General features: G+C 42.8%; 1 protein-coding gene across 2 annotated transcripts in view; it reads left to right on the plus strand.

The window, feature by feature from the left end:
* Positions 1 to 3,812: 3,812 nt before the first annotated feature.
* Positions 3,813 to 27,657, plus strand: part of BPGM (bisphosphoglycerate mutase) — a 31,106-nt gene continuing 7,261 nt past the window's right edge. Inside the window, exons 1-3 of one of the 2 annotated variants that reach the window (XR_008718110.1) lie at positions 3,813 to 3,968; positions 17,227 to 17,888; positions 26,737 to 26,904. Coding sequence is in view for 1 of the 2 variants with exons in the window: in XM_055590972.1 (XP_055446947.1) it covers positions 17,288 to 17,888 (601 nt within the window). In the remaining variant the exon portion in view is untranslated. The remainder of the gene's footprint in view (positions 3,969 to 17,226; positions 17,889 to 26,736; positions 26,905 to 27,657) is intronic. The other variant, XM_055590972.1, reaches the window with a different exon arrangement.

Here is a 27,657-nt window from a genome sequence, read left to right on the forward strand (position 1 = left end):
CATCACCAACTCCCGGAGTTCACTCAGATTCATGTCCATCGAGTCAGCGATGCCATCCAGCCATCTCATCCTCTGTCGTCCCCTTCTCCTCCTGCCCCCAATCCCTTCCAGCATCAGAGTCTTTTCCAATGAGTCAACTCTTCGCATGAGGTGGCCAAAGTACTGGAGTTTCAGCTTTAGCATCATTCCTTCCAAAGAAATCCCAGGGCTGATCTCCTTCAGAATGGACTGGTTGGATCTCCTTGCAGTCCAAGGGACTCTCAAGTCTTCTCCAACACCACAGTTCAAAGGCATCAATTCTTCGGCGCTCAGCCTTCTTCACAGTCCAACTCTCACATCCATACATGACCACAGGAAAAACCATAGCCTTGACTAGACGAACCTTTGTTGGCAAAGTAATGTCTCTGCTTTTGAATATGCTATCTAGGTTGGTCATAACTTTCCTTCCAAGGAGTAAGCGTCTTTTAATTTCATGGCTGCAGTCACCATCTGCAGTGATTTTGGAGCCCCCCAAAATAAAGTCTGAAACTGTTTCCACTGTTTCCCCATCTATTTCCCATGAAGTGATGGGACCGGATGCCATGATCTTCATTTTCTGAATGTTGAGCCTTAAGCCAACTTTTTCACTCTCCACTTTCACTTTCATCAAGAGGCTTTTGAGTTCTTCTTCACTTTCTGCCATAAGGGTGGTGTCATCTGCATATCTGAGGTTATTGATATTTCTCCCGGCAATCTTGATTCCAGCTTGTGCTTCTTCCAGTCCAGCGTTTCTCATGATGTACTCTGCATAGAAGTGAAATAAGCAGGGTGACAATATACAGCCTTGACGTACTCCTTTTCCTATTTGGAACCAGTCTGTTGTTCCATGTCCAGTTCTAACTGTTGCTTCCTGACCTGCATACAAATTTCTCAAGAGACAGATCAGGTGGTCTGGTATTCCCATCTTTTTCAGAATTTTCCACAGTTTATTGTGATCCACACAGTCAAAGGCTTTGGCATAGTCAATAAAGCAGAAATAGATGTTTTTCTGGAACTCTCTTGCTTTTTCCATGATCCAGCAGATGTTGGCAATTTGATCTCTGGTTCCTCTGCCTTTTCTAAAACCAGCTTGAACATCAGGAAGTTCACGATTCACATATTGCTGAAGCCTGGCTTGGAGAATTTTGAGCATTATACTATTTATTATATAAGAAGTAAATGCTCATGACTGGCCTTAATGAAAGTAAATTTTCAAAATTTTTGTTGTTTAGCTGTTAAGCTGTGTCCGACTGTTTTGCAACCTCATGGACTGTAGCCTACCAGGCTCCTTGGTCCATGGGATTTCCCAGGAAGAATACTGAAGTAGATTGCCATTTCCTTCTCTAGGAGATCTTCCTGACCCAGGGATTGAACTCACATCTTCTGCATTGGCAAGTGGGTTCTTTACCACTGAGTAACCAGGGAAGCCCCAAATTTTCAAATTAGTGATCTTGGCAAATTTTTTTTTTTTGATCTTGGCAAATTTTCAACTTAGTAATCTTGACTTTTTTTTTTTTAATTGCTTTTTGTGTGTGTGTGTGTTAGGAGAGAGGGAGAGGCAACAGAAGAGGAAGCATTTTCCCAGAATCATGAATTAGCAACCTTGGATCCTTGTCACTCCAGTATTCTTGCCCAGAAAATCCCCTAGACAGAGGAGCCTGGTGGGCTATAGTCCATGGAGTTGAGAAAAGTCGTGTTGGACTGAGCATGCACGTGCAGATCCTTGTCTAGGCTCCGCCCTCAGCTAGCTAAGTAATTCTGAATAAATCTCTTAATCTTCAGATTACTCACCTGTACAATGAGATTCTAAAAGGCAGGTGATGTTTGGTGTTGTTAATATTCTGTGTGACAAGCTAGCATTCCACAGGTATCCATAACAACAGTAAATAGACTTTAAGTCCAGAGTAAGTATCCCTAAATGTCAAATGCTATAAGACAGACATTTGTGAACGGCTGTCTTTATTCTCCAGGGTATGGATGGTGGGCACTCTAGAGAGCTTTGATGTCAACCTGTAGGAAAGTTTCCCCTCACTCTGTCCTCACCTGGTGTGGAGAAAAGGAAGAGGAAGTGGGTAAGAGTATAGGATTTGGAAGCTACATTCTTGGGAGTCCGGACTGGAAGTCACCTCCTCCAGTTGCTCAGACCTGACTTCTAGTTAATGACAAATACAAGCTGAATTCAACTATCCCTGGATGTTATCAACCCCTTGCTGGGATTTGTCAAGCCTTGGATTTGTGCTCTCCCAGAAGGATCTGTTCTTTGAGATCCTAGGAGAAACTGTTATGCTCTAAGGATAAATGAGATAATAGAACTAACTACAAATGCTTAGGTCTTAATTCAATATAGTGGATCACAGAGTTTAAAATGTGGAAATTACCTTTTCAAATGTATGTTTAATTATTCTGAGGATCTGGTTGCCTGTCAGATATCTACTGGACTTGTTCTGAGGATGAAATAGGAAAAACTCAAAAAGAAGACACTAAACACTAGGAAGGACAGCTTTCAGAAATACAGGAAGGGAAATTTCCCATGTGGTCAGGCAAACACACCAATCCTTACTATCTTTCTTGCCCACCTAAAAGCTCTGACAGTTATGCTTCAGAGACTTGTGTGGTGGTTCAAGCTTACTTAGAAGTTTACAGGGCCCTATGCTAAGCTTCTGGAGAAGGCAATGGCACCCCACTCCAGTACTCTTGCCTGGAAAATCCCATGGACGGAGGAGCCTGGTAGGCTGCAGTCCATGAGGTTGCTAAGAGTCGGACACGACTGAGTGACTTCACTTTGACTTTTCACTTTCATGCATTGGAGAAGGAAATGGCAACCCACTCCAGTATTCTTGCCTGGAGAACCCCAGGGACGGGGGATCCTGGTGGGCTGCCGTCTATGGGGTCGCACAGAGACGGACACGACTGAAGCGATTTAGCAGTAGCATGCTAAGCTTCGGGTATTTTCATAGGTTCTTCTTGTTCAGTAATTGTGGCCTCCAAATTTATAACTGTCATTTCACTCCATGCTCCCTTCATCTGTCCTCTAGGCTCTCAAGTGCCTTCCACGAAACATTTTTCTACCTCCAACCAAAACAGTGTAAGAGGACTGCCTAAGTGAAAGCGATAGTCGCTCAGTCGTGTCCTGACTCTTTGCAACCCCATGGACTGTCCATGGAATTCTCCAGGCCAGAATACTGGAATGGGTTGCCATTCCAGTCTCCAGGGTATTGTCCCAGCCCAGGGATGGAACCCAGGTCTCCTGCATTGCGGGCGGCTTCTTTACCAGCTGAGCCACAAGGGAAGTCCCTGAGTGCCTACGGGGAATCTACAAAAGTATTAGGAGAGAGTGAGGACCAGTTACTGCCCATAAGTCGGGCACTTTAAAGGCTTTTACTTTAATCACCGTTTAGGATTTAAAACACCAGGAAAGCAGGAGCTTTCCTCCGCGAGGAGTGCCCACCTTCATCCCCAAGCTGCAGTTTCACATGAGTGATCACCTCATCACTTCAAGATTCCGTCGACACTTCACTAGGTTGGCAGATAGTTCCTTTTCGACGCTTTCAAGCACCCCAGCCTAAGAGTTCCTGAGGTTTACCTATTGCCCAGGCGACGCGCCGGGTTTTGTTTTTCTACTTCCCCGCCGGAACAAGCCCGCCCACTAGCGTCAGAGCTAGCTCCTCACTGGTCCAGAAGTGTGCTCGTCTCCTCAAAGAGCCAATCAGAGCCTCACTTTCTACTCAGGGGATTTGAAAAACGGAAAAGACCTTGACCTGTTCCTGGGAGTAGGGCGGGGGTGTGAATGATTGACAACTCGACTCTCCAATAGTCAGAGCCTTAGGACCTGCCCCTTCTGGCTCCGGGGCTAGAAAAGAGAGTCGATGCCGGGCCGCAGTGATGAGCCCTGGGAGACGCTGGCTGTTAGGTTTTCCGAGGCGCGGCTGCTACTGGTGGCCTTTTTGCAGGTGAGTGGTTGCTGTTGTTAATAGTGCTGTTGCGAAGGTTTTCCATTTGTCAATGATGTGGTGGTTTATTTCAGCGCGCTGGAGGGCCAGTTTCTTTCCTCCCCAGGTTCAGTCTGTGGTGGGAGTCTGGCGCTCGCACGCCCACCCCTCAAGCCCCGACCCTCACTTATCCCGCAGGTCCCGTTCAGCTGTTCCTTTCTCAGAATAAGCCTGTCTAGTCTGCCAACGGAAAGGAGGACCCCGAGTTGTTTATTCTAGCCGTCAAGAAACCTAGAATAAACAGAGAGTTGAAGGGAGTGATAACTCTACTCCCCTGGACGTCTCAGGTACCGGGTGTCAGTCAGCCCCGTTCATCGTAGGACTCCCCCTGAAAGGGCGCTTCGGTGTGTTTTCAGGGCCTTGGCGCTATATTGAGGGCGATGGCAGACTTGGCCCTTGAAGGCTCAGTAGATAGAAAAAACCTGAACGTCATGAAAGGAGAAAGGTAAATATCTGCAGTGGTTTCATGGAGGGTTCAAATCTGGAACTAAATCACAGGTTCTTTGAACCACTACAAATGAAAAAGTAAGTGTATTTCTTCTTCTTTCCAAGGGATGAGCGCCATGTTACTGGAGAAAGAGTAGGAATGCCGAATGGAAGTGAAATTCACAGTTGAGTTTTGAGGAATAATTGGTTGTTGGCTAACTTACTATAACTCTCATTACCTTACCGCCTCCCAAATTATGGAGGCTTAATGGCTTATAAGTGGTATCAGAATGTTAACTGCCCACTTTGGGGGGGGGGGTCGGAATCTGATGCAATCTTTCACCAGTAGTTTCTAGGGTTTTCTATAATGAAAGCAGAACACATGTCATTTTGTCTTTTAAAACTGCCTCCCCTGAGGCCAAGGGACTAGGTATGTTCCATCCTTGTATTCATATGCACCTCACATACCACAGATGCTACTCAATTGTGGTGGGGTTTAGAGAGGCATAATTCAATCAAATGGTGTTGTGGAAGGAGCTCTGAGTTGGCATTCAAGACACCTGGGTTTAGTCTTGAAGTTGTGTGATCTTAATGAAGCGAAAGTCACTCAGTCATGTCCAACTCTTTGCAACCCCGTGGACTATACAGTCCATGTAATTCTTCATGCCAGAATACTGGAGTGGGTAACCTTTCCCTTCTCCAGGGCATCTTCCCAACCCAAGGATCCAACCCAGGTCTCCCACATTGCAGGCGGATTCTTGACCGGCTGAGCCACAAGGGAGGCCCAAGAATACTGGAGTGGGTAGCCTATCCCTTCTCCAGGGGATCTTCCTGACCCAGGAATCAAACCAGATTCTCTTGCATTGCAGGCAGATTCTTTACCAACTGAGCTACCAGGTGTAATCTTTCAATTCTCTGACTGTTAACTTCTGCCTCTTTAAAAAGTGGATGTTGCATTAGATTATTTCTGAGGTCTATGCCTGTGTTCAAAGTCTGTTTTAAACTAAAGATCCTTAAACATTTTCCACCACAAGTACATCTGCAAAATCTCATTACAGTAAATTCCTAACCAGTCTGTTAGCAAACAAAACCTCCCAGCTACAAGGGTCGTACCTGGTTCTTTTGTGTCCACATTTAAACCAAACCAAGTGGGTCATTGTAGAAAATTTGGTCGTTGTCCAGAATGAACATTGTACAGAAGTAAAACAGAAAATGTCATCCTTTATTCCACTACTCAGAGACAGCTGCTGTTGGTGTCTGGGTAGATCTTTCAGTCTCTCTTCCTCTTTTGCCTTCTATGGTTGGTTGAAATTAAGTGGCACATTTCATTTTAAATTTATATTAAGTAATGACATCTAAATTCAGCCACACCTTCATCTTTGTCTTATGCCTAGAGCATAGAGGACACGCCAGTGTCTGAACTGATGATGGGTCACTTGAACATCCTTGGAATGAAATCTGGTGTGAAGGGATATTTGTATGGGAAAATAGGACTAAAAGTATCACTGAATAACAAAACTCTTTAACTGAAATGTGGCCACAAATATGAAAAAAACACATAGTTTATAAAATGTAAAATAAATGTTAGCCACTTTACCAAAGCATGTGAATTATAGAATATCACTTAGTATTTGGTATGCTTCTAGGACTGTATCTAACCATCAACACCCCTGCCCTGAAACACATACAACATTTGATTGCATTCCTCCTTCCCCTATCTAATTTAACCTTTTCTCCTTACCCCCACCCTCATTTTATTTTATCCCCAGCTTTTGTTTCTGCTCAAACCATCAGCAAGGTAGGATCACTTTCAAGGGCCTGAGGTCTGTATCAGTCTTCATGTGTTAGTCAAAGTCTGCACCATTCAACCCAGAATACCTTGCATTCTTTGGTAGGGTGCTTCACCATCATCTCATTTAGTATTCCTCATAGCCCCTTGAGAAACAGTAATTTCATTATCCTCATCTTTATGGACAAGAAACCTGAGGTGCAGCAGATAACTTAGTCAAGATGACACTGTCATTGAGTAGCAGAGCTGGGACTAAAGTCTAGGTTTCTTCACTTCACACTTTTGGGATTTGGTGGAAATGGTTTGTTTTGACACAAATGCTACTACTGTAGGGGAATAAGTAACCAGAGATAGGAAGGAGATGTCTTGAATGGGTATGCCACACATGAGTGATGCCATGCCAGCTGGAACAGGCCACATGCCCCACGCACACACATCTCGTTGCTGGACACTTCCCTATGAATAAGGGTCTACCTGCTATGGTTTGTTACCTCTGTAACATGGGGTCAGTCAGGGCTGTTAGAAGGTATAGAGTTGGAGAATGACAGGGTAATAGTGTCTGGAAAACACCTATAAGTAATAGAGTTTGCTCCTGGTAAAACAGTTGTTCTTATAATGCAAATACAAATGGAAAAATTACCATCAAGCTTTTGGAAAAGTAATAGATGAGGAACAGGAGGTACTTTTGGATACAGGCATGTTTGAACTTTTCATATTGAGCTGGGCTTGGAGAATCTTAGGAACTGAGCTCCAGATTTCATTTCCCTTAAGAACTGTTCCTTTTTATCAGAAACTTGATTAATCTCTCTTTTTCCTGTCCTCAAGTCTAGCCAGTCTGTCTTCTGTAGAGCTAGATCCCTAATGCAGTGGGGGTTGAGAGTCATTCAAAGCTGCATCGTGAGGATTTAGACCTCCAAGTGGTGCAAACATGGAAACACCCAAATGGTCTAGGGTAGCATTTGAATATTTATTATCGAAGAGAAAGCTTTGGATCAAAGCAACTCTGGTTCTGTATTCCTTATTTTATATTGCTTCAACATTCTATCATTGATCACATTTCTTACTCAATTTTTGGAAACAGAAAACAAGCTGAGACTGGACTTTATCCTATAATTTTCCCCACCTGTTCATGAGTTGCCAGTTCAAGTTCACTTGAAGTGTGAAGCACTGTGACAATTTATAAAGATGTCTAATAAAAGTAAAGCATGTCAAAATGACATATTTTTGAAGTTGGTTAACAAGATGAATAATTTTTTTCCTTATTCTGTCTTGAACCCATTATTAAGTAATTTGATGAAGCAAAATAAACTACTCAGACTGATGTAAATGTGCTCAGTATTGTCTTATGTGAAGGATTAAAAACAGTTATGAATGGGATTCCATTATTCAAAGTACTTGCAGTGCTGGCCAAGAATAAAATAAGGTGATTTTAATAATGTAGGGATTATCCTATGACAGGATGCTTAAATGTTCAAAATGCTGATGTGATTAGTAGATCTGAGTAATCTCAGCTAGACCAGGGTTTAGGAAGCTAAGACCTTCTGGCCTACTATCTTTCCAGCCCACAAGCTATGAATGGCTTTTACATTTTTTTAATGGTTGAAATAAGTCAAAGAATAATAATATTTCATATGCATGGAAATTATATGAAATTCTCATTTCTTTATCCATATGTAAAAGACAAAAAGTTCCAATATGTTTATTGGAACATAGCCTTATTTGTTCATATATGCATTGGTTATGACTGCTTTCAGCTACAGTGGCAGAATTGAGTGATTTTAAGAGCGACCATATCACTCACAAAGCCTAAAAAATTTACTCTTGGACCTTTTACAGAAAAAGTTGCCCCCCCCCCCCCTTTTTTTGCCTCCAGCTAAGCTGGAGTGTCTCTCACATCATTGCCTTCATCCCATTTCAACAGCAATTATGCTGCCCCAGGTCTTCATTAAATGTTGCCAGAATAGTTGCAAAAGATTCATACATTTCCCTTACTTGTAAATGCTGCCTGATCCTCCTAAAATACACATTATTAAAGCTTTAATGATGTCCCAGTACTTGCAGAATAACTTATGTTCTTTGGCACAATGTCCTTTCAGGGCCACTGTTCAGCCTTATCTTTCTAGACTGCTGTCCTCCTACTTCCTTATTATACCCTATACTTAGTATAGGGTGATCATATAATTTTCTAGATGGGACTTTCAAGTGTGACAGGGGCCCTATAATAATTATGTTGGGGAAACAGGTCTAAAGCAAGACTGTCCTAGGCAAACCAGTTTGAATGGTTCTCCATAAATACCCATTCCCTTACCTCTACTCACTCTTCCCTTAGACCAGAATTCCTTTTCTTTTTTCTATAAATCTTAAACATCTTTTCAAATCCAGCTTAAATAGTGCCATGTCCACGAAGCATTATTCAAAAAAAAACAAAAAAAAAAACTCCTTTTCCGTCTCCCTTATACATCAAGTGCTTTCTCGTGCTGTGGATTACTTTCTGCTGTCGTGATACACACACGTCACTTTTCCCCCATTAGTCCCTTGGAGGCATCATTCAAGTTTGATTCTCTGTTCCTCTCAGGCCTAGCTTTATGCCATGTTCAAATGAGATTTGCAGCATATGTTTGAAGAATGAGTTGTTTGACCAGACTGGGCAGACTGATGAGTATCTGGGGCTGTCAATGGATACATCATCCATTTTAATGTAATTAAAGTCATGAGAAAAGTTGGGTTTCCCGGGTAGGAAGACAGAGCCTTGGGTGCCAATATGGTAGTAAAGCAGAGTGGGTCAGGGCATATGTATAGGCACTGCGGTCCAGGCTGGCCTGATATTGAACTCCTGCTCTGCCACTTACAGTCTTTGTCCTCTTGGGCAGGTTAGCCTCTCCTGAGTTTCTGCATCTATAAAATAGGAGTAATTGCAGTAACCTGTCCATAGAATGGTGGTTGAGAATTCAAATCGTCCCAAGCACACGATGAGCACTCCAAGAAAGGTAGCGGCCATGGCGTCATAACTGGCTTCCCTGGTGGCTCAGATGGTAAAGAATCTGCCTGCAGTGCAGGAGACCCAGGTTCAGTCCCTGGGTAGGGAAGGTACGTGATGATACATGCTTCACCATCCTAGTACTGTTGCCAACGGGTGGGCAGCACCAGGACGTAACAGTAGAAGAGGTGGGAGAAATGCAGCCCTGAAGTCTTAGAAGAATTTTTCTTCCCATGATGGAAGTGCTTGGCTTCAGAGGGGTCAAAGCAGTGGGAGTCCTGAGTGAAGATGGTCTCCACTTACTAAGAAGTGACTAATCAGCAGTCTTTTGAGACTGTTTCAGTAGAGTGGGCAAGGTACAAGGTAGGTGTCAGACGACTAAAAAAAATAATGGCCAGAAGGAAGGGAAAAACAGCCAAGAGGAAGGGGCAGGAAGAGGAGATGCAGAGTCATGTAAAAGATATGTTTGCTTAGTATTTTTTTCCTTTGAGCCACATCATATTTTAAAAAGGAAGGCACCCTGAAGTGTGGTCACTCAGTGACCTGTGTGGCCCCTTGGGGGTATGAAGTAAATCACTGACTAAAATCAGCGCTTAATTCAAGTGCCAATAACCCTTGTTGAGAGGATAAATGAGCACCTTTAAAAAGAATAGTTTTTAATTCTTAGCATGGCCCCTCTTTCTAAGTTGGCGGTGTCTGGTGCCTGATTCGACATTGTGCCTTGAGGTTCTCACGAGCAGTCACATGCTGAGCCCTCCTTTATACTCACCTTGTTTGTGAGCATCTCATGAAATGTCTGCCTGGGTTGGAAAGACAAGCTGTGACTGGAGATGCTCCTGTGAAGTGAAGCCAAGTGAGCCTACATGCTCACACCCAGACTCGCAAGTCTTCCATGATGAGGTAGAAAGAGCATGGGTGTCAGAGGCACAGGGCCTGGATGACAGCTCCAGTCTCATTTAGTGCCTCTGTGTTTTTGAACAAATCAGTCTCTTTTCTCTGTGCATATTGTTAAGGCCATTTAGGAACGTACTAAACTGTAACAGATACAAAAATATGATGGATGATTGTTCTTGGCTCTGCCTTTGCCATCAAATACATTGGAATTCTTGAGTTAAATCTTCCTAACATCTTGGACCTGCCAACTGACTGTTGATATGTTTTTTTGGCCATACCGTGTGACATGTGAGATCTCAGTTCCAACCAGGGATGGAACCCACACTGCCTGCAGTAGAAGGGTGGAGTCTTAACCACTGGATTGCCAGAGATGTTCCCCGCTGACTGTACTATGCTTTGGCAGTTACCACAAAAACTATTGGACTTCCCAGCTGGCATAGTGATAAAGAATCCGCCTGCCAATGCAGGAGATGTCAGAGATGTGGGTTCAATCCCTGGGCTGGGAAGATCCCCTGGAGTAGGAAATGGCAACCCCCTCCAATATTCTTACCGGGAAAATTCCATGGGCAGAGGAGCCTGGCATCCAGCAGTCCATGGGGTCCCAAAGAATTGGACATGATTCTGAATACTCATTGCACCACGCTTAGCCTTATTACACAGTCTAATCATTTTTGCTTGTCTTTGATTCAGTCAACACACCTACTAAGTACCTAGTCTGTGTCAAGAGTCATGCTGGGTTCCAGAGATAGGCAGTGAGTCATCAGCTCTAATGCAGGTTACAGGGCACATGGACGGGGAACAAGCGATCCGTCACAGTGGCCCATCACAACTGTACCCAATGTCATAAAGCAGGGGGCCTTGGGAAGGCACCTCACCACTTTCAATGGGTGAGAAAGAAGGACATACACAGAAGTCTGAAAGCATCATCCTTAAACCAGCAGCATCAGCATCACCTGGAATCTTGTTATACTCACCCCAGACCTACTGATTCAGGCTGTGGAAATGGGGCCCAGTAATCTGAAACAGTTCTCTTGGTGATTCCAATGCACATCAAAGTTTGAGAAACCACCAGCCTAGAGGAAATAACATTTAAACTAAGCGCTATAGTCACACCATTCAATATAGTAACCACTGGTCATGGGTGGCTATTGAGCCCTTGAAACTTGGCTAGTTCAAAGTGAGTTGTGCTTTAAGTATAAAATGCAGATCAGGTTTCAAAGACTTACTAAGAAAAAAAAATACCTCATTAATTATTTTATATAGATCATATGTTAGAATGATAATCCTTTGAAACTAAAGGGTTAAATAAAATGAATTATTAAACTTTCACCTACTTTTTTCTGCTTAATATGACTTTTAGAAAGTTTAAAATTACCAACTTTAAAAAGCTGATTATATGTGGCTTGAATTACATTTTGATTGGACACAGCTGATGACTAGTGGGTCCAAAAAGCAGAGTGGGATTGAAGTGGCAGTCGGAGGGGAGGTGATGATGGGTAAGGGTTCTGTGTAGAATACAGAGTATGCAGAGTTCCTGAGGCCAGAAAGAACATGGTATGTTAATGAAATAAAACCAAAGCCTTACTGGTCACATTAAGGATTTTGAGTTTTGTCCTAAGATCAACAGGAAGTAATTTGAGGGTTTTAAACAGGGTACTCAATTTTCAGGAAGTTTGTAGCTAATACATGAGGGTAAGATAACTACGGCTGAATATTGCACAACTCTCAGAATCAAAGCTCCCTGCTCCTGCCCAGAAGATGGTGAGGGTGGAGGCATTTGGTTAGGTGGTACCATCAAGAGGGAAGGAGCAGAACCCTGACCATCAGCTGCCTCCACCCCAGCATATGAGGCAGAAATACCCCTGCTAAAGGGAAAAGCAGACACCTGCGAATAGTTTTGTGCTCAGTTCATTTTCAGCTTGGTCAATGTTGAGAGCTGGAGGAAACATTCCAGAAGAGTCCAAAGTTGAGTAGGAGTTTGATTACAGAGCTGGGACTCTGCAAGGCACTGGCAAAGGTTTGGTGAAGGGAGGGTCGGATACAAGGGAGCCTGGCATATGTGGGGATTAGCAGGTCTGTCCTTTGAAAAAGTGCACTGGACAACCACAGAGAAAGGGCCCAGATTAGAGCCTGGAGGCCTGGGCTCTGACCAGCTCCAGGAGGTGGGGGTGGGGCTTCCCATTCACCTGTGACCTGGAGGAACTTCCGCTTTAAGTCACAGGTCATACACTAGCAGACTCAAGCTACCCTCAGACAGGTCTTGTTTAGCTCATGTTTTTTTAAATGTATTCTAGTTAGTTGCTAGTATTTGTATCAGATATCACATGAAATTACATTTCCAGTTCTTTTGAAAATTGGAAAATTGAGGACCTCAGTTCCTCAGTCTCACAGAGAAATGGGCTGGAGCTAAGTAGTAGTTACTCCTTTCATTTTTCCTATGAGCTTTTAAGCTGAAATGATCATGTTACCAAAAAGAAAAAAAAAATTATTTATTCTTCAAAACAGAATCCACAAGTTTTTTCTGGTCTGAGTCTTGCATTCTCTCCAGTCTTCTGTTTCCAGCAGCCCTCAGCTTCTCTTTGTTCTCCAGAAAAGTTCTAGAATGGTACCCTTAGCTCAGTGAGACTAGATTATACAGATGCTCCATCCATGTGTCAATGTGCATGAGTTGCATCCATCAGAGAAGCACATATGTTCTCTGCAGTTCAGCAATGTTCCCACTATCCCTGCAGCCCCACACAGATCTTCAGCCTCTGCCTGAAACTTTAAATGAAACTGCAGTGTTGTATTTGTTGGTAAACACTTGGCATACCAGCTCCCACAGATTGAATCATAAAGATTGCAAACTTTAAACCTCAACAGCTCCTTTGTAAATATCCAGCCATTAATTAAATGGCAAAGGTCAGTTGATAGCAAGGAGGAGAGAGGGAAGGGACTTCCTTGACCTGAAGTAGATGCTCCAGTTCAGTATCTTACCCTGTGTTTGCCCTCTGTGCACCATAATAAGGGGCTGGTGTATTTGTAGAGTCTTTCTGGCTATAGCACTATTTCTCTGCTCCAGTGTATATATTTTGAGAGGGAAGAAACAGAAAGTGTCTTATTTCTTAAAGTAAACAAATAGAGCTGATTAAAATACTGTAAAGCTTCGTGATAGGTGCCTGAGTGTTTATGATATTGCTATGCTTTTTTCCCCCCTCAGAATAGTTCATCATCAAAAGATGATGAAGAGGGGCATCTGCCTACAATATTTGTGCATCACACTCTTCATTTGAAGTGAAAAATAACTTCTTTGCTATAAGGAGCTTCTTGCTTGACAAGACACAGTAAGGGCTGAGGTAGAGAACCATTGACAGCTTCTCTTTGTTCCATCCCCCTCCACCACCACCACCAAAAACAGAGCAGTAAATAAAATGTTGCATGGGCATGAATCCAGTTTTTGATGGGCCAGAAGCTTCTAGCACTTAGTGGATTGGGGTGGGCTGTTCAAAAAAACAATACCCAAGTGTCTTTCTTTTGCTGATTAAACACACATACACGTTCTCATCCATGTGAATTCATTAATTGGTCTCTCCCAGCACCTTAGAAGTAGCTTGTTCAAGTGAGGGGCCCTAAAGCTTGAGCTTCATTCGTTTCATGAATACTCCACTTCCAGGTACCAGTAATCACCTAGCCAAACACTGCCTAGCTGCCTTTCATCCCATTTTGAGTTTTCTGCCCCTTGATGCCCATCTGGGTTGAGGGGAGAGGCATCGTTCTCCCTCTGGAAAGTCTCAGCTCTGCAAGGTACCTTCAGCTGCGTCCTGAGCCCAGGCTCTTCCAATAACCTGATGCTTCCCTGTTGCAATGCACTAAATGAAGGTCAGACTTCACTGACGCCCGATGAGAAGGGAAGGTCATAAACCTAACTGCTGTCACCTTTCAACCACTTGCAGATCATCTCCATCTGCTTCCTCCCTCAGGTCCGCTCTTGACCCTCTGAAATTGGAAGCTTTGTTGTAAAGACTTTCCCCCCACTTCAGAATCTCTCGGAATTAACTAAAGAAAGGAAGAAATTAGATCCAGATTCCAATTAACTTCATCACTGATTATTATATAACTGTGGGCGAATCACAGTTTAAGTGGGACAGAGTATCTCCAGTTCATGGAAGTTGCCAAGAATGGCAGAAGACCAGGCCCTGATGTTTGTATAATCTGTGCCCCCTGGTGTGGAAAGTGCTGGATGCACAAACCGAGCAGCATTTGTCAGTGTGGATGTGTCTGGTAAAAGGCCAGAAAGGCAGGCTGGTGCAGCCAGGCTGCAGATTTTCTCCAGGGGACTGAGTGGGCCCAGATTTCTGGGCTAGCAGCTTCAGCTAGGGGGTTCAGAAACACTCCAGGGTTGCCTGTCCCACCTTACTAGAGTCTTCCTCTGTGATGTGGCTGGCATGGATAGGACAGCTGAAGGGTTGCGAGGAGGAGCTGTGGCCTCCCTATCTGTGTGCTCCTCTCACTCCTGCAGACCTGCTTCTGGTAATCTGTTCCTACAGGCAGCATCTCTCAGCTGCTTGATTTGATAGTTGGTTTTGTATCCAGATTTATTTCTGCCAAAAACTGTCATCTTGAGTCAGGTGAGAGATTATTTAAGTGACTACCATATTGAATGCTAAGGTTGATTGAAATCATCTTCAGTTCAGTCGCTCAGTCGTGTCCGACTCTTTGCGACCCCATGAATCGCAGTACGCCAGGCCTCCCTGTCCATCACCAACTCCCGGAGTTCACCCAGACTCACGTCCATCAAGTCAGTGATGCCATCCAGCCATCTCATCCTCTGTCATCCCCTTCTCCTCCTGCCCCCAATCCCTCCCAGCATCAGAGTCTTTTCTAATGAGTCAACTCTTCGCATGAGGTGGCCAAAGTACTGGAGTTTCAGCTTTAGCATCATTCCTTCCAAAGAACACCCAGGGCTGATCTCCTTCAGAATGGACTGGTTGGATCTCCTTGCAGTCCAAGGGACTCTCAAGAGTCTTCCCCAACACCACAGTTCAAAGGCATCCATTCTTCGGCACTCAGCCTTCTTCACAGTCCAACTCTCACATCCATACATGACCACAGGAAAAACCATAGCCTTGACTAGACGGACCTTTGTTGGCAAAGTAATGTCTCTGCTTTTGAATATGCTATCTAGATTGGAATTGAGATTGCCGGGAGAAATATCAGTAACCTCAGATATGCAGATGACACCACCCTTATGGCAGAAAGTGAAGAGGAACTACAAAGCCTCGATGAAAGTGAAAGTGGAGAGTGAAAAATTTGGCTTAAAGCTCAACATTCAGAAAACAAAGATCATGGCATCCGGTCCCATCACTTCATGGGAAATAGATGGGGAAACAGTGGAAACAGTGTCAGACTTTATTTTTCTGGGCTCCAAAATCACTGCAGATGGTGACTGCAGCCATGAAATTAAAAGATGCTTACTCCTTGGAAGGAAAGTTATGACCAACCTAGGTAGCATATTCAAAAGCAAAGACATTACTTTGCCAACAAAGGTTCGTCTAGTCAAGGCTATGGTTTTTCCTGTGGTCATGAATGGATGTGAGAGTTGGACTGTGAAGAAGGCTGAGTGCCGAAGAATTGATGCTTTTGAACTGTGGTGTTGTAGAAGACTGTTGAGAGTCCCTTGGACTGCAAGGAGATCCAACCAGTCCATTCTGAAGGAGATCAGCCCCGGGTGTTCTTTGGAAGGAATGATGCTAAAGCTGAAACTCCAGTACTTTGGCCACCTCACGCGAAGACTTGACTCATTGGGAAAGACTCTGGTGCTGGGAGGGATTGGGGGCAGGAGGAGAAGGGGATGACAGAGGATGAGATGGCTGGATGGCATCACTGACTCGATGGACGTGAGTTTGAGTGAACTCGGGGAGTTGGTGATGGACAGGGAGGCCTGGCGTGCTGCGATTCATGGGGTCGCAAAGAGTCGGACACGACTGAGCGACTGATCTGATCTAGGTCGGTCATAACTTTCCTTCCAAGGAGTAAGCATCTTTTAATTTCATGGCTGCAGTCACCATCTGCAGTGATTTTGGAGCCCCCCAAAATAAAGTCTGCCACTGTTTCCCCATCTATTTTCCATGAAGTGATGGGACCGGATGCCATGATCTTCGTTTTCTGAATGTTGAGCTTTAAGCCAACTTTTTCACTCTCCACTTTCACTTTCATCAAGAGGCTTTTGAGTTCCTCTTCACTTTCTGCCATAAGGGTGGTGTCATCTGCATATCTGAGGTTATTGATATTTCTCCCAGCAATCTTGATTCCAGCTTGTGCTTCTTCCAGTCCAGTGTTTCTCATGATGTACTCTGCATAGAAGTTAAATAAGAAGGGTGACAATATATAGCCTTGATGTACTCCTTTTCCTATTTGGAACCAGTCTGTTGTTCCATGTCCAGTTCTAACTGTAGCTTCCTGACCTGCATACAAATTTCTCAAGAGGCAGATCAGGTGGTGTGGTATTTCCATCTCTTTCAGAGTCATCCTGGTATTGTTTAAATGTTGAAACTTAGATTTTCTTGTGTGTGTGGTGTAGACTATGGCATTGAAGAGCCAGTTTTCTCTACTCGGTGATTTACATACCAGCTGAATGTGGTTCATTGAATTAGCATGTTTAATAACTTCTATAATAAGATGAGACTGTAAATATTTCTTTCTTCACCAGAGGGAAAACAGAATGAGAAGGTGTTCCTTCAATCTTGAATCAGCTTCTCAAAGCTGGGAGTTCCCAGCTACAAGTCATCATTTTAGACACGTACAACTCATTCTATTAAATCGTCTCTTCTGTAAGCAGGAACTGCCTTTTTATCTGATGGAAATGTAGCATGCCATTAGAATGAAGTGTTCTGTTGTTTTATGTCATCCAATTAACGTATACTATCTAACCATCAGAAAATTTAAGTCAGCTAACTAGGTTCCATGTAATTATCTGTAGACTCTGCCCGTATGTGCCATAGTGTGTATGAGTTGCTGGATGCCTGATGTCAAAACAGTTCAAGGAAGCATTCCAGTATATTTTAGAAACTGGCTGTTGGAAAGTTGTGCTTCCACTCCCAGGTAGTCATTTGAATGAAACATATAACTTTTATACTTGTTTCTTCTCCATCTAGATATATTGTTGTCACTGAACACTGGCCCTTTGGAAAGCCCTAGAGAAGCTCAGCCATCAATATGTCCAAGTACAAACTGATTATGTTAAGACATGGAGAGGGTGCCTGGAATAAAGAGAACCGCTTTTGTAGCTGGGTGGATCAGAAACTCAACAGTGATGGACTGCAGGAAGCGCGGAACTGTGGGAAGCAACTCAAAGCACTAAACTTTGAGTTTGATCTCGTGTTCACATCCATCCTGAACCGGTCTATCCACACAGCCTGGCTGATCCTGGAAGAGCTGGGGCAGGAGTGGGTTCCTGTGGAGAGCTCCTGGCGTCTCAACGAGCGTCACTATGGAGCCTTGATCAGTCTCAACAGGGAGCAGATGGCGTTGAATCATGGTGAGGAGCAGGTGAGGCTGTGGAGAAGGAGCTACAACGTGACCCCTCCTCCCATCGAGGAGTCCCATCCTTACTACCATGAAATCTACAACGACCGGAAATATAAAGTGTGTGATGTGCCTTTGGATCAGCTGCCACGATCCGAGAGCTTAAAGGATGTTCTGGAGAGACTCCTTCCCTATTGGAATGAGAGGATTGCTCCTGAAGTTTTGCGTGGTAAAACCGTTCTGATATCTGCTCATGGAAATAGCTGCCGGGCACTCCTGAAATATCTGGAAGGTACCATCTTCATGCTATTACTAACCAGGTCTTAGTCTAGAAAGAACATGGTTTCTAAACGAATAATGCACAGTTTACATTATAGACTTTCCTTCCCTATCACCTTCTGTCACTTTAGCCATTTAAGGATTGTTTTGTTCTATCAGAAATCCTGGGTATTTTATGTTTGTATTATTTGCTCTAACCTCAGGAAGCCTCAGAATCACCTGAAGGGAGGGAGCATTTGGACCACCCCTGGTTTCTGGCCCCACTCTTGGAGCCTGTAGGCCCGGGGTGTGGCTCCATAATTTGCTTTTCCAAAGAATTTTCAGGTGATGCTGATACTGCTGCTTGGGCTTCTCCAAGTGCTTGAGAAGCACTGATTTAAAAGATTATGTGTCTTTTGTAGTAACCAGGTAAGAGGAGGCTGGGGAGGGAAGAGGTTTCTGTAGAAATGGTATGCAAGGTACTTTTTTTTGTTGTTGGTTGTCTAGTGTTTCACGATAAGTAAAATTATATAGATTTTAGTCTTGCTCATGTTCTTCCAGCTTTAAACAACCATTGCTGTATTTTCAGACGTAGTTTTCCTGGATAATTGTTTTGTTCCAGTCTTCTCTTTCCAGACCAGATTTAGTCATCGACTGGGAGAAAGTTCAGGAGAAGGAAAAGAAAATGATGGCTTATTAGAGATAATCAGTAGCTTTAATTTTAATTCCTTGATGTTGTGTTGTAGAAAGTACTTTTGTTACCTATCTCTTAAGTAACATGAACTCTTCGGAGGACTCGAGCTCACCAGTTTGGGGCACCGTGATTGCACTGTAACATCTTCAGGGGTTTTCTCTCTCCTTTCTCCCTTCACTCAACAATCCCATTGTTCAGTCGAGTCCGACTCTTTTTTCGACCCCATGGACTGCAGCACTCCAGGCTTCCCTGTCTTTCACCGTCTCCTGGAGCTTGCTCAAACTCACGTCCATCGAGTTGGTGATGCCATCCAACCATCTTGTCCTCTGTCGTCCCCTTCTCCTCCTGCCTTCAATTTTTCCCAGCATCAGGGTCTTTTCTAATGAGTTAGCTTTCACATAAGGTGACCAAAGAATTGGAGCTTCAGCATCAATCCTTCCAGGACTGATTTCCTTTAGGATTGGCTGGTTTGATCTCCTTGCAGTCCAAGGGACTCTCAAGAGTCTTCTCCAACACCACAGTTCAAAAGCATCAGTTCTTTGGTGCTCGACCTTCTGTATGGTCCAACTCTCACATCCATACATGACTACTGAACAAACCATAGCTTTGACTATATGAACCTTTGTTGGCAATGTCTCTGCTTTTTAATACACTATCTAGGTTTGTCATAGCTTTTCTTCCAAGGAACAAGCATCTTTTAATTTCATGGCTGCAGTCACCATCTGCAGTGATTTTGGAGCCCAAGAAAATAAAGTCTGTCACTGTTTCCATTGTTTCCCCATGTATTTGCCATGAAGTGATGGGACCAGATACCATGATCTTAGTTGTTTGAATGTTGAGTTTTAAGCCAGCTTTTTCACTCTCCTCTTTCACTGTCATCAAGAGGCCCTTTAGTTCGTCTTTGCTTTCTGCCGTAAGGGTGGTATCATCTGCATATCTGAGGTTATTAATATTTCTCCCTGCGTTCTTGATTCCAGCTTGTGCTTCATGCAGCCCAGCATTTTTTTCATGATGTGCTCTGCGTGTAAGTTAAATAAGCAGGGTGACAATATACAGCCTTGATGCGCTCGTTTCCCAAATAATCCTGATGGTTGTGTGTTTTGTGTGATGGGCTCTGTCTGGTGTTTTCCTGTCTCTTGTCACTGTCAGCAGTTAGCTCACTGGCATTAGAATGTATTTCTCCAACATTCTCTTTTCATTCTGCTTTGCTTTTCTATTCAAGGCTGTGAAAAATGAAAAGGTTGACATTGCACATGAAATAAATGAAAATAGGTTATTGTTAACAAAATGAAGTGATCTTTATGAGATTTTAATGTAAACCTTTAGCATGTGTTTTTTTCCCCTCTAATTTTTATAACATGGCCAAGAGCCAAGTCATAACTCGTATACCTGACATCCATTCCTTGTGCAGAGATCTGAAATCTATAGACTTTATTAGCTGTTAAAAACTTTATTGGCCAGGCATGGTGCTTGATCTGTTTATGTGTGGGTATGTGTGTGTATCTTATTTACTCAACTGTATAAAGAGTTTTATTCTTCCTTGTTCAGAATAGTCAGATATTTGATTAAATATGTATATATAACTTCATCATTACTGGGTTTATTATAGTACTTTATTGTTTGAAGAAGAGTTGAGGCGCCTTTCAGAAAAACAACAAACCAAAATTCAGAATTTCAAAGTTTCTTCCAGAATATATATTCTCTTCTCCCCAGACTTATTTCTTTTTTCCAGAGATGGAATTTAGATCTTTCTGTGGGCAGATTCCCTTCGTTCAAGAAACTGCCATCATCTCCTTATGGATCCTCTTCTCTTCCCCATCTCAGCTTGGAAATCCTCCTTTTAAAGACAATTTCCTGCTGTCTGGTACTACTTACTCTTTGCCTGTCTTAATGTTTAGAGTGCTTAAATTATTCTACAGCCCCAACAGTAGCTTACTCTAATACCCCCTTCTATTAGTGCATTGGTAATTTAACCATTTGTTATTATTCTTTTTTGAAAAATATAGGAAGGCTTCATAAATGGTGGTTAGGAGGATTGCCATCTTGGTGGGGTTGGAGAGAGAATTACTTGTCAAGGGCAAAGTAACACACAGAAGAGCTGACTGTATTTGAGGGAGGTTTTGAAATCACTAATAATTTATTGAAAACAACCAAATGATACAGCTTTTTGAGAAAACAATCTGGCAGTTCCTTTATGGTGAAACAGTGATCCAACAGTTCTACCCCTAGATACATTCCTGTATTCATTTCCTAGGGTGACTGTAACAAAGGGCTGGTAACTGGGTGGCTTAGAAAAACAGATAATAATTGTCTCACAGTCCTGGGAGCTGAAAGTCCTAAATCAAGTATTGGCAGGGTCCTGCTCCCCCTAATGGCTGTAGGAGAGAATCTTGTCTTGCCTCTTGCATTTTCTGGTGTTTGCCAGAAATCCGTAACATTCCTGGTTTGTAGATGCATCAGTGCAACCCTCCATCTTCACTTGGGGTTCTACCTGTGTGTCTCTGCATCTTGTCCAAATTTTCCTGTTTATAAGGATACCCAAAATATTGGACTGGAGCCTAACCCAGTGACCTCATTTTAACATGATTACCTCTATAAAAACTCATTTCTAAGTGAGATCACATTCTGAGGTGCTGGAGGTTACCTTCAACATATGTTTTTGGGGGAAATACAGTTAAGTGCATAACAATACCTAAGAGAAATGAAAACATATGTCCAAACAAAAACTTGTACACAAACTTTCAAAGCAGCATTATTCATAAAAGACAAAATGTAGAAGCAACCCAAATGCCCATCAGTGGGTGACTGGACAGATGACATATGTAGTATGTCCATACAATTAAATATTATTCAGCATTAAAGAATAACTAGTGAACATGCTATAATGTGGATGAGCTTCAATAACATTATTACATGAAAGACCGCAATCACAAAGGATCACATATTGTAGGATTGTACTGGTATAAAATCTCCAGGATAAGCAAATCTATATAGACATAAAGTAGATTGTTTGTCTCCTGGGACTGAGTTGGAGGGGAAAAGGGTGGAGTGAAGAGTGACTGCTTATACATGCAGGGTTTCTTTTTGGGGTATTGAAAATATTCTAAACCTGATTGTGGTGATGTTTGCACAACTCTGAATATGCTAAAAGCCATTGTATACATTCCATGGGTCAGTTGTATGGGTCAGTTGTATGTGAATTACTAAAGCTACAAAATAATCAATGAGATTTAAAAATGAGAGGATTTGATATAGCCCTGAAAAGCAGTAGTTAGGGGCAAATACATGGAAGTGACAGGTAACAAAGGAGAAGTGCATGGATGTGGAGTATAGAATAAATAAAAAAATTAAAACACGGCTTTGACCATTGGGGCAGAAATGGATTTATAGGCATTACTGAGGCTTCCCTGGTGTCTCAGATGGTAAAGAATCCACCTGCAATGCAAGAGACCTGGGTTCAATCCCTGGGTTGGGAAGATTCCCTGGAGAAGGGAATGGCAACCCATTCCAGTATTCTTACCTGCAGAATCCCCATGGACAGAGGAGCCTGGTGGGCGACAGTCCATGGGGTCACAAAGAGTCCAGACACGACTGAGTGAGAAATTAGTGGGCATTTGTTCTTAGGCTTCAGTTAACTTTTCTTGTGAAGGTCTTTCTTCCTTTAATATGGATTGTATGGAACTAACTTACCTTTCAGTGGAAACAGTGTCAGACTTTATTTTTTGGGGCTCCAAAATCACTGCAGATGGTGACTACAGCCATGAAATTAAAAGATGCTTGCTCCTTGGAAGGAAAGTTATGACCAACCTAGATAGCATATTGAAAAGCAGAGACATTACTTTGCCAACAAAGGTCCGTCTAGTCAAGGCTATGGTTTTTCCTGTGGTCATGTATGGATGTGAGAGTTGAACTGTGAAGAAAGCTGAGCACTGAAGAATTGATGCCTTTGAACTGTGGTGTTGGAGAAGACTGTTGAGAGTCCCTTGGACTGCAAGGAGATCCAACCAGTCCATTCTAGAGGAGATCAGCCCTGGGATTTCTTTGGAAGGAATGATGCTAAAGCTGAAACTCCAGTACTTTGGCCACCCCATGCGAAGAGTTGACTCATTGGAAAAGACTCTTATGCTGGGAGGGATTGGGGGCAGGTGGAGAAGGGAATGACAGAGGATGAGATGGCTGGATGGCATCACCAACTCAATGGATGTGAGTTTGAGTGAACTCTGGGAGATGGTGATGGACAGGGAGGCCTGGCGTGCTGCGATTCATGGGGTCACAAAGAGTTGGACACGACTGAGCTACTGAATTGAACTGAACTTACCTTTCAGAGATTAATGAAGTAGGAGCAACTTTAAATTTTAACTCCTATCCCTATCACTGTAAACAGGCTGTATAAAAAATGTTTTCATTTGGGGAATAACTGATTTAAAACAGCAGTGTTCATGCTCAAAGAGGTCAGTTATACAAAGAATTGAAGGTATGTGTAGAGAACGGTATAAGGCTGGCAGGTGTCTGCAGGAGAAGAGAAGGGAGGTATATGGAAGGGAGATAGGGAAGGTAGAAATGGTAGGGTTGGTAACCAGGAAGTATGGCAGGCATTCAGGGGGAAAAAATTGGCAGAAAAACCAGAATATACCATTAGGCACAAGCCAATAGCTGGGGAAGCAAAAGAGTGAAGATTGCAGTTTGTCCATAGGAAGTCTTTTTTTTTGTTAATTTAATTATTTATTTTAATTGGAGTCTAATTACTTTACATTGTTATGGTGGTTTTTGCCATACATTGACATGAATCAGAGGAAGTCTTAAGAATGGTTTGTGATCTTGGCTCCCTGATCTTTGGGAGGAGAACAACTTTGTTCCCTTTTGGTCTATAGTACCCCCTGGTGGTACTGTTGTTAAGATTCATCAAGGTTCTTTGCTGTTGCTAAGATTCCCTGTAGTAACTTCCATGCCTAACATGGAAGAAAATGACTTCATGTGCTGGAAATAGACTGGACTAGATTTTAGGATCACATCATAAATTATTTGTTATCTCTTGTTTTAGGAATCCTCTAAATGCTAATTCCCTCTACTAAAATTTCTCTTATAGTGTATATATATTTTTTTCTTGTTACAGTGTATATTGAAAAATAAGATCCAAGTATTCTATGCCACAGCTCCAAGAATTAAGCATAAGTCACTTTTTAAAGATCAGAAGAAAGTGTTTATTTCTTCCATGTCATTTCTGATAATTTAGTGAGATCATAGCCCTTTAAAAAATTTATTGTAGATGTGTATGCTCACTGGAATAGGAATACCAACATTAGTTATTTTATATGTCATTAACCTTCATGAGTTCATGTATGAAGGCTACATGTGTCGTGTTAGTCGCTTCAGTCATGTCCAACTCTTTGTGGCCCCATGGACTATAGTTTTCCAGGCTCCTCTGTCCATGGAATTCTCCAGGCAAGAATACTGGAGTGGGTAGACATTGTTTTCTCCAAGGGTTCTTCCCAACCCAGAGATCTAACCAGGGTCTCCTGCTTTGCTAGTGGATCTTCTTGGAAGGTAAGGAAACCTAATTTTCATGTGGTACTTGATAAATTCTCAATCTAAAAAAAAAAAACATTCTATTGAATTTGGAAAATATCTTGATTCTGGGAAAGATAGAAGGCAGGAGAAGGGGATGACAGAGGACAAGGTGGTTTGATGGCATCACCAACTCAGTGGACATGAGTTTGAGCAAGCTCCCGGAGGTGGTGCAGGACGGGGAAGCCTGGCGTGCTGCAGCCTGTGGGGTCACAGAGGCGGACACAACTGAGCTCCTGAGCAACAACAAATTGAATTCAGATACTGACTTTCCAAGATTCCAAAAATTAAGTGAATCTCGCTTATTTAAAGGGTTTCCCAAGGGGCACAATGGTAAAGAATTCGCCTGCCAATGCAGGAGATATAGGAGATGAGGGTTCAATCTGTGAGTCAGGAAGATCCCCTAGAGTAGAAAGTGGCAAACCCGCTCCAGTATTCTTGCCTGGAAAACTCAATAGGCAGAGGAGTCTGGTGGTCTACAGTCCATGGGATTGCAGAGACTCAGGCATGACTGAGCAAGAGGCACACACCCCCTTACTTTAAGGGGAAAATACAAGATTTTTCTAATAGAAAAAGATGACTGGCCAATTTATTTGTGTTTATATGTGTTTATTGTGTTAAAAAAATGTAAAGGACTTCCCTGGTGGTCCAGTGGTTAAGAATCTGCCTGCCAGTGGAGGGGACATGGGTTCAATCCCTGGCCCAGGAAGATTCCACATGTGGTGGGGGCAACTAAGCCCATGCACCACAACTGCTGAGCCCATGTGCCTAGAGCCTGTGCTCTGCAACAAGAGAAGCCACCACAATGAGAAGTGTGTGCACCAAACCTAGAGAGTAGGTCCCACTTGCTGCAACTAGAGAAAGCCCTCACGCAACAGTGAAGATATTTTTTTGAAAAATCATAAAATTTGCCATCTTAATTGCTCATTTATTTTTTCTGTGAATTTATATTACTATACATCCCCCTGTTTTTGACTAATGTCTATTACCCTAGTACAGTTATTCACAGCATCTCCTTTCACTTTCTAAAGTGCCCCATCTTGGATGATAAATTATATGGTCATCTTATTATAAAGGTTATTCACCTGTATTAAGAATGAATCTTTGAAATGGGTGTGACCCAATTCCATATTCCCTATAAGTACAAAAGTTGCTAAATTCTTTGCATTGGTCACAGAGGTAAAAATGAATGTTGTTGTAGACTGATCTGATTCCTAGTCCTGTTTTCTAGATATGTTTATGTAAAATTCTCCCCTTCAAACAGGATCTTTCAAGGAAGTGGGCAGTTTTCCCCCATACTGTTCTTAAATTGTTTGACACACTTAAAGCATCTTGCCTTCTGTTGGGCAGAGTACGGTAACTGAGAGAATCGATGACAGCATACTGTCTTATAGAAATACCTGATTGTAACTTTGGATTGGAAAGAGGGATAAGCCAGTCACGGAACTAATTGGGAAATTGGTCTGCCCTGAAGTCTCCAAGGGCCTTAAGATCTTTTGACTAACAATATACATGTGTTACTCATCTACTCTAGATTGTACATACCCCGATAATGGAGAAAGTTCCTAAGATGTTATTTTGTTTCTCAAATATTTGGTGCTAAGTCGCTTCAGTCATGTCCAACTCTGTGTGACCCCATAGACGGAAGCCCACCAGGCTCCCCCATTCCTGGGATTCTCCAGGCAAGAACACTGGAGTGGGTTGCCATTTCCTTCTCCAATGCATGAAAGTGAAAAGTGAAAGTGAAGTCGCTCAGTTGTGTCCGACTCTGTGTGACCCCATGGACAGCAGCCCTCTAGGCTCCTCTGTCCACAGGATTCTCTAGGCAAGAATACTGGAGTGGGTTGCCATTTCCTTCTCCTGATTCTGTCCTAAAGTCGGTCAAATCCTGCCTGTGGGAAAGAAGGCAGGTGCTGTTGAATTAAAGTAAAACCCAGACAGACCTCACGGCTTAGCCATGACCATGATAAGTGAACAAAGCCCAAACCCAGTTCAGTAAGTCTCCTCTTACCACCTGCTGCTGCTGCTAAGTCGCTTCAGTTGTGTCCAACTCTGTACAACCTCGTAGACGGCAGCCCACCAGGCTCCTCTGTCCACAGGATACTTACCACCTGACCTCTTTTAATTTTTTTCCTGAAAAGTAGCCCTTCCCTTGATCTGTTCTGTTTGGAATACTGTTGTGAGAAGCTGACTTGAGTATCTTTGGCAAGTAAAGTATAAAAAGGTAATTTCATGCAACTAATTGAGTCTTACATTATTATGGTTTTACATTGTGGTCTGTGAATGACACTCCCTGGTACAGCTATATGAGATGGACCTTTTTTGAGTGCATTCTGTGCGCTAAACACAGTTCTGGGCATTTTGCATACATGTTTCTGGTAGGAATTAGAACAAGTGTTTGAACTTACTGGAAAACTGTGGTTTGCTATTTTGTTTTGCTTTGTTTCTATGTCTTACTCTGCTATTTAGTATAGCCAAGTCATGTTTTTTTTAATTTTTAAAATGTATTTTTGGCTGTGCGGGGTCTTTGCTGCTACATGGGCTTTTCTTTAGTTGTGCGAGAGGGGGCTGCTCCCCAGTTGCAGTGTGTGGGTTTCTCATTGCGCTGCGTCTCCTGTTGCAGAACACAGGCCCAGGGGTGCGTGGGCTTCAGGAGCTGCAGCACGTGGGCTCAGTTGTGATGCATGGCGTTAGTTTTTCCACTGCATGTGGGATCTTCCCAGACCAGGGATTGAACCCATGTCTCCTGCACTGGCAGGTGGACTCTACCACTGAGCCACCAGGGAAGCCTGTAAGTCATGTTTTTAAATTTTCATTTGAACAATCATTGATTGTTTTCATTTGTTTTGTTTGTTTTGTTTTTTAGATTTCACATGTGAGATCACATGGTATTTGTCTTTCTCTGCCTGATTTCACTTAGCGTAATACCCTCTAGATCCATCCGTATTGTCACAAATGGCAAGCCATCTTTTTTATTACTGAGTAATGTGTCATTGTGTATATGCACCACATCTTGTTTATCCATTAATTTATCAATGAATAGTTAGGTTGCTTCCATTTCTTGACTATTATAAATAATGTTCCAGTGAACATTGGTTTGCGTGTATTTTTTTTTTTTTTGAATTAGTGTTTTTGTTTTCTTTGGATAAATACCCAGAAGTGAAATTACTAGAGCAACCCACTCCAGTGTTCTTGTCTGGAGAATCCCAGGGACAGGGGAGCCTGGTGGGCTGCCGTCTATGGGGTCGCACAGAGTCGGATACTACTGAAGTGACTTAGCAGCAGCAGCAGCAGCATAGTGGCTCTATTTTTAATGTTTTGAAAAACCTGCATATTGCTTTCCATAATGGCTGCACCAATTTACAGTCCTGCCAACAGTGCACAGGGTCCCCTTTTCTCCATCTTTGCCAGAAGTGGTTATTTGTTGCCTTTCTGATGATAGCCACTCTGAGAGGAATGAAGTAGTATCTCACTGTGGTTCTAGTTTGCATTTCCCTGATGTTTAGTACAGCTGAGCGTCTTTTTATGTGTCTGTTGGCCATCT

This window comes from Bubalus kerabau, chromosome 8, assembly GCF_029407905.1.
Source record: "Bubalus kerabau isolate K-KA32 ecotype Philippines breed swamp buffalo chromosome 8, PCC_UOA_SB_1v2, whole genome shotgun sequence".
Taxonomy (NCBI): Eukaryota; Metazoa; Chordata; class Mammalia; order Artiodactyla; family Bovidae; genus Bubalus; species Bubalus kerabau.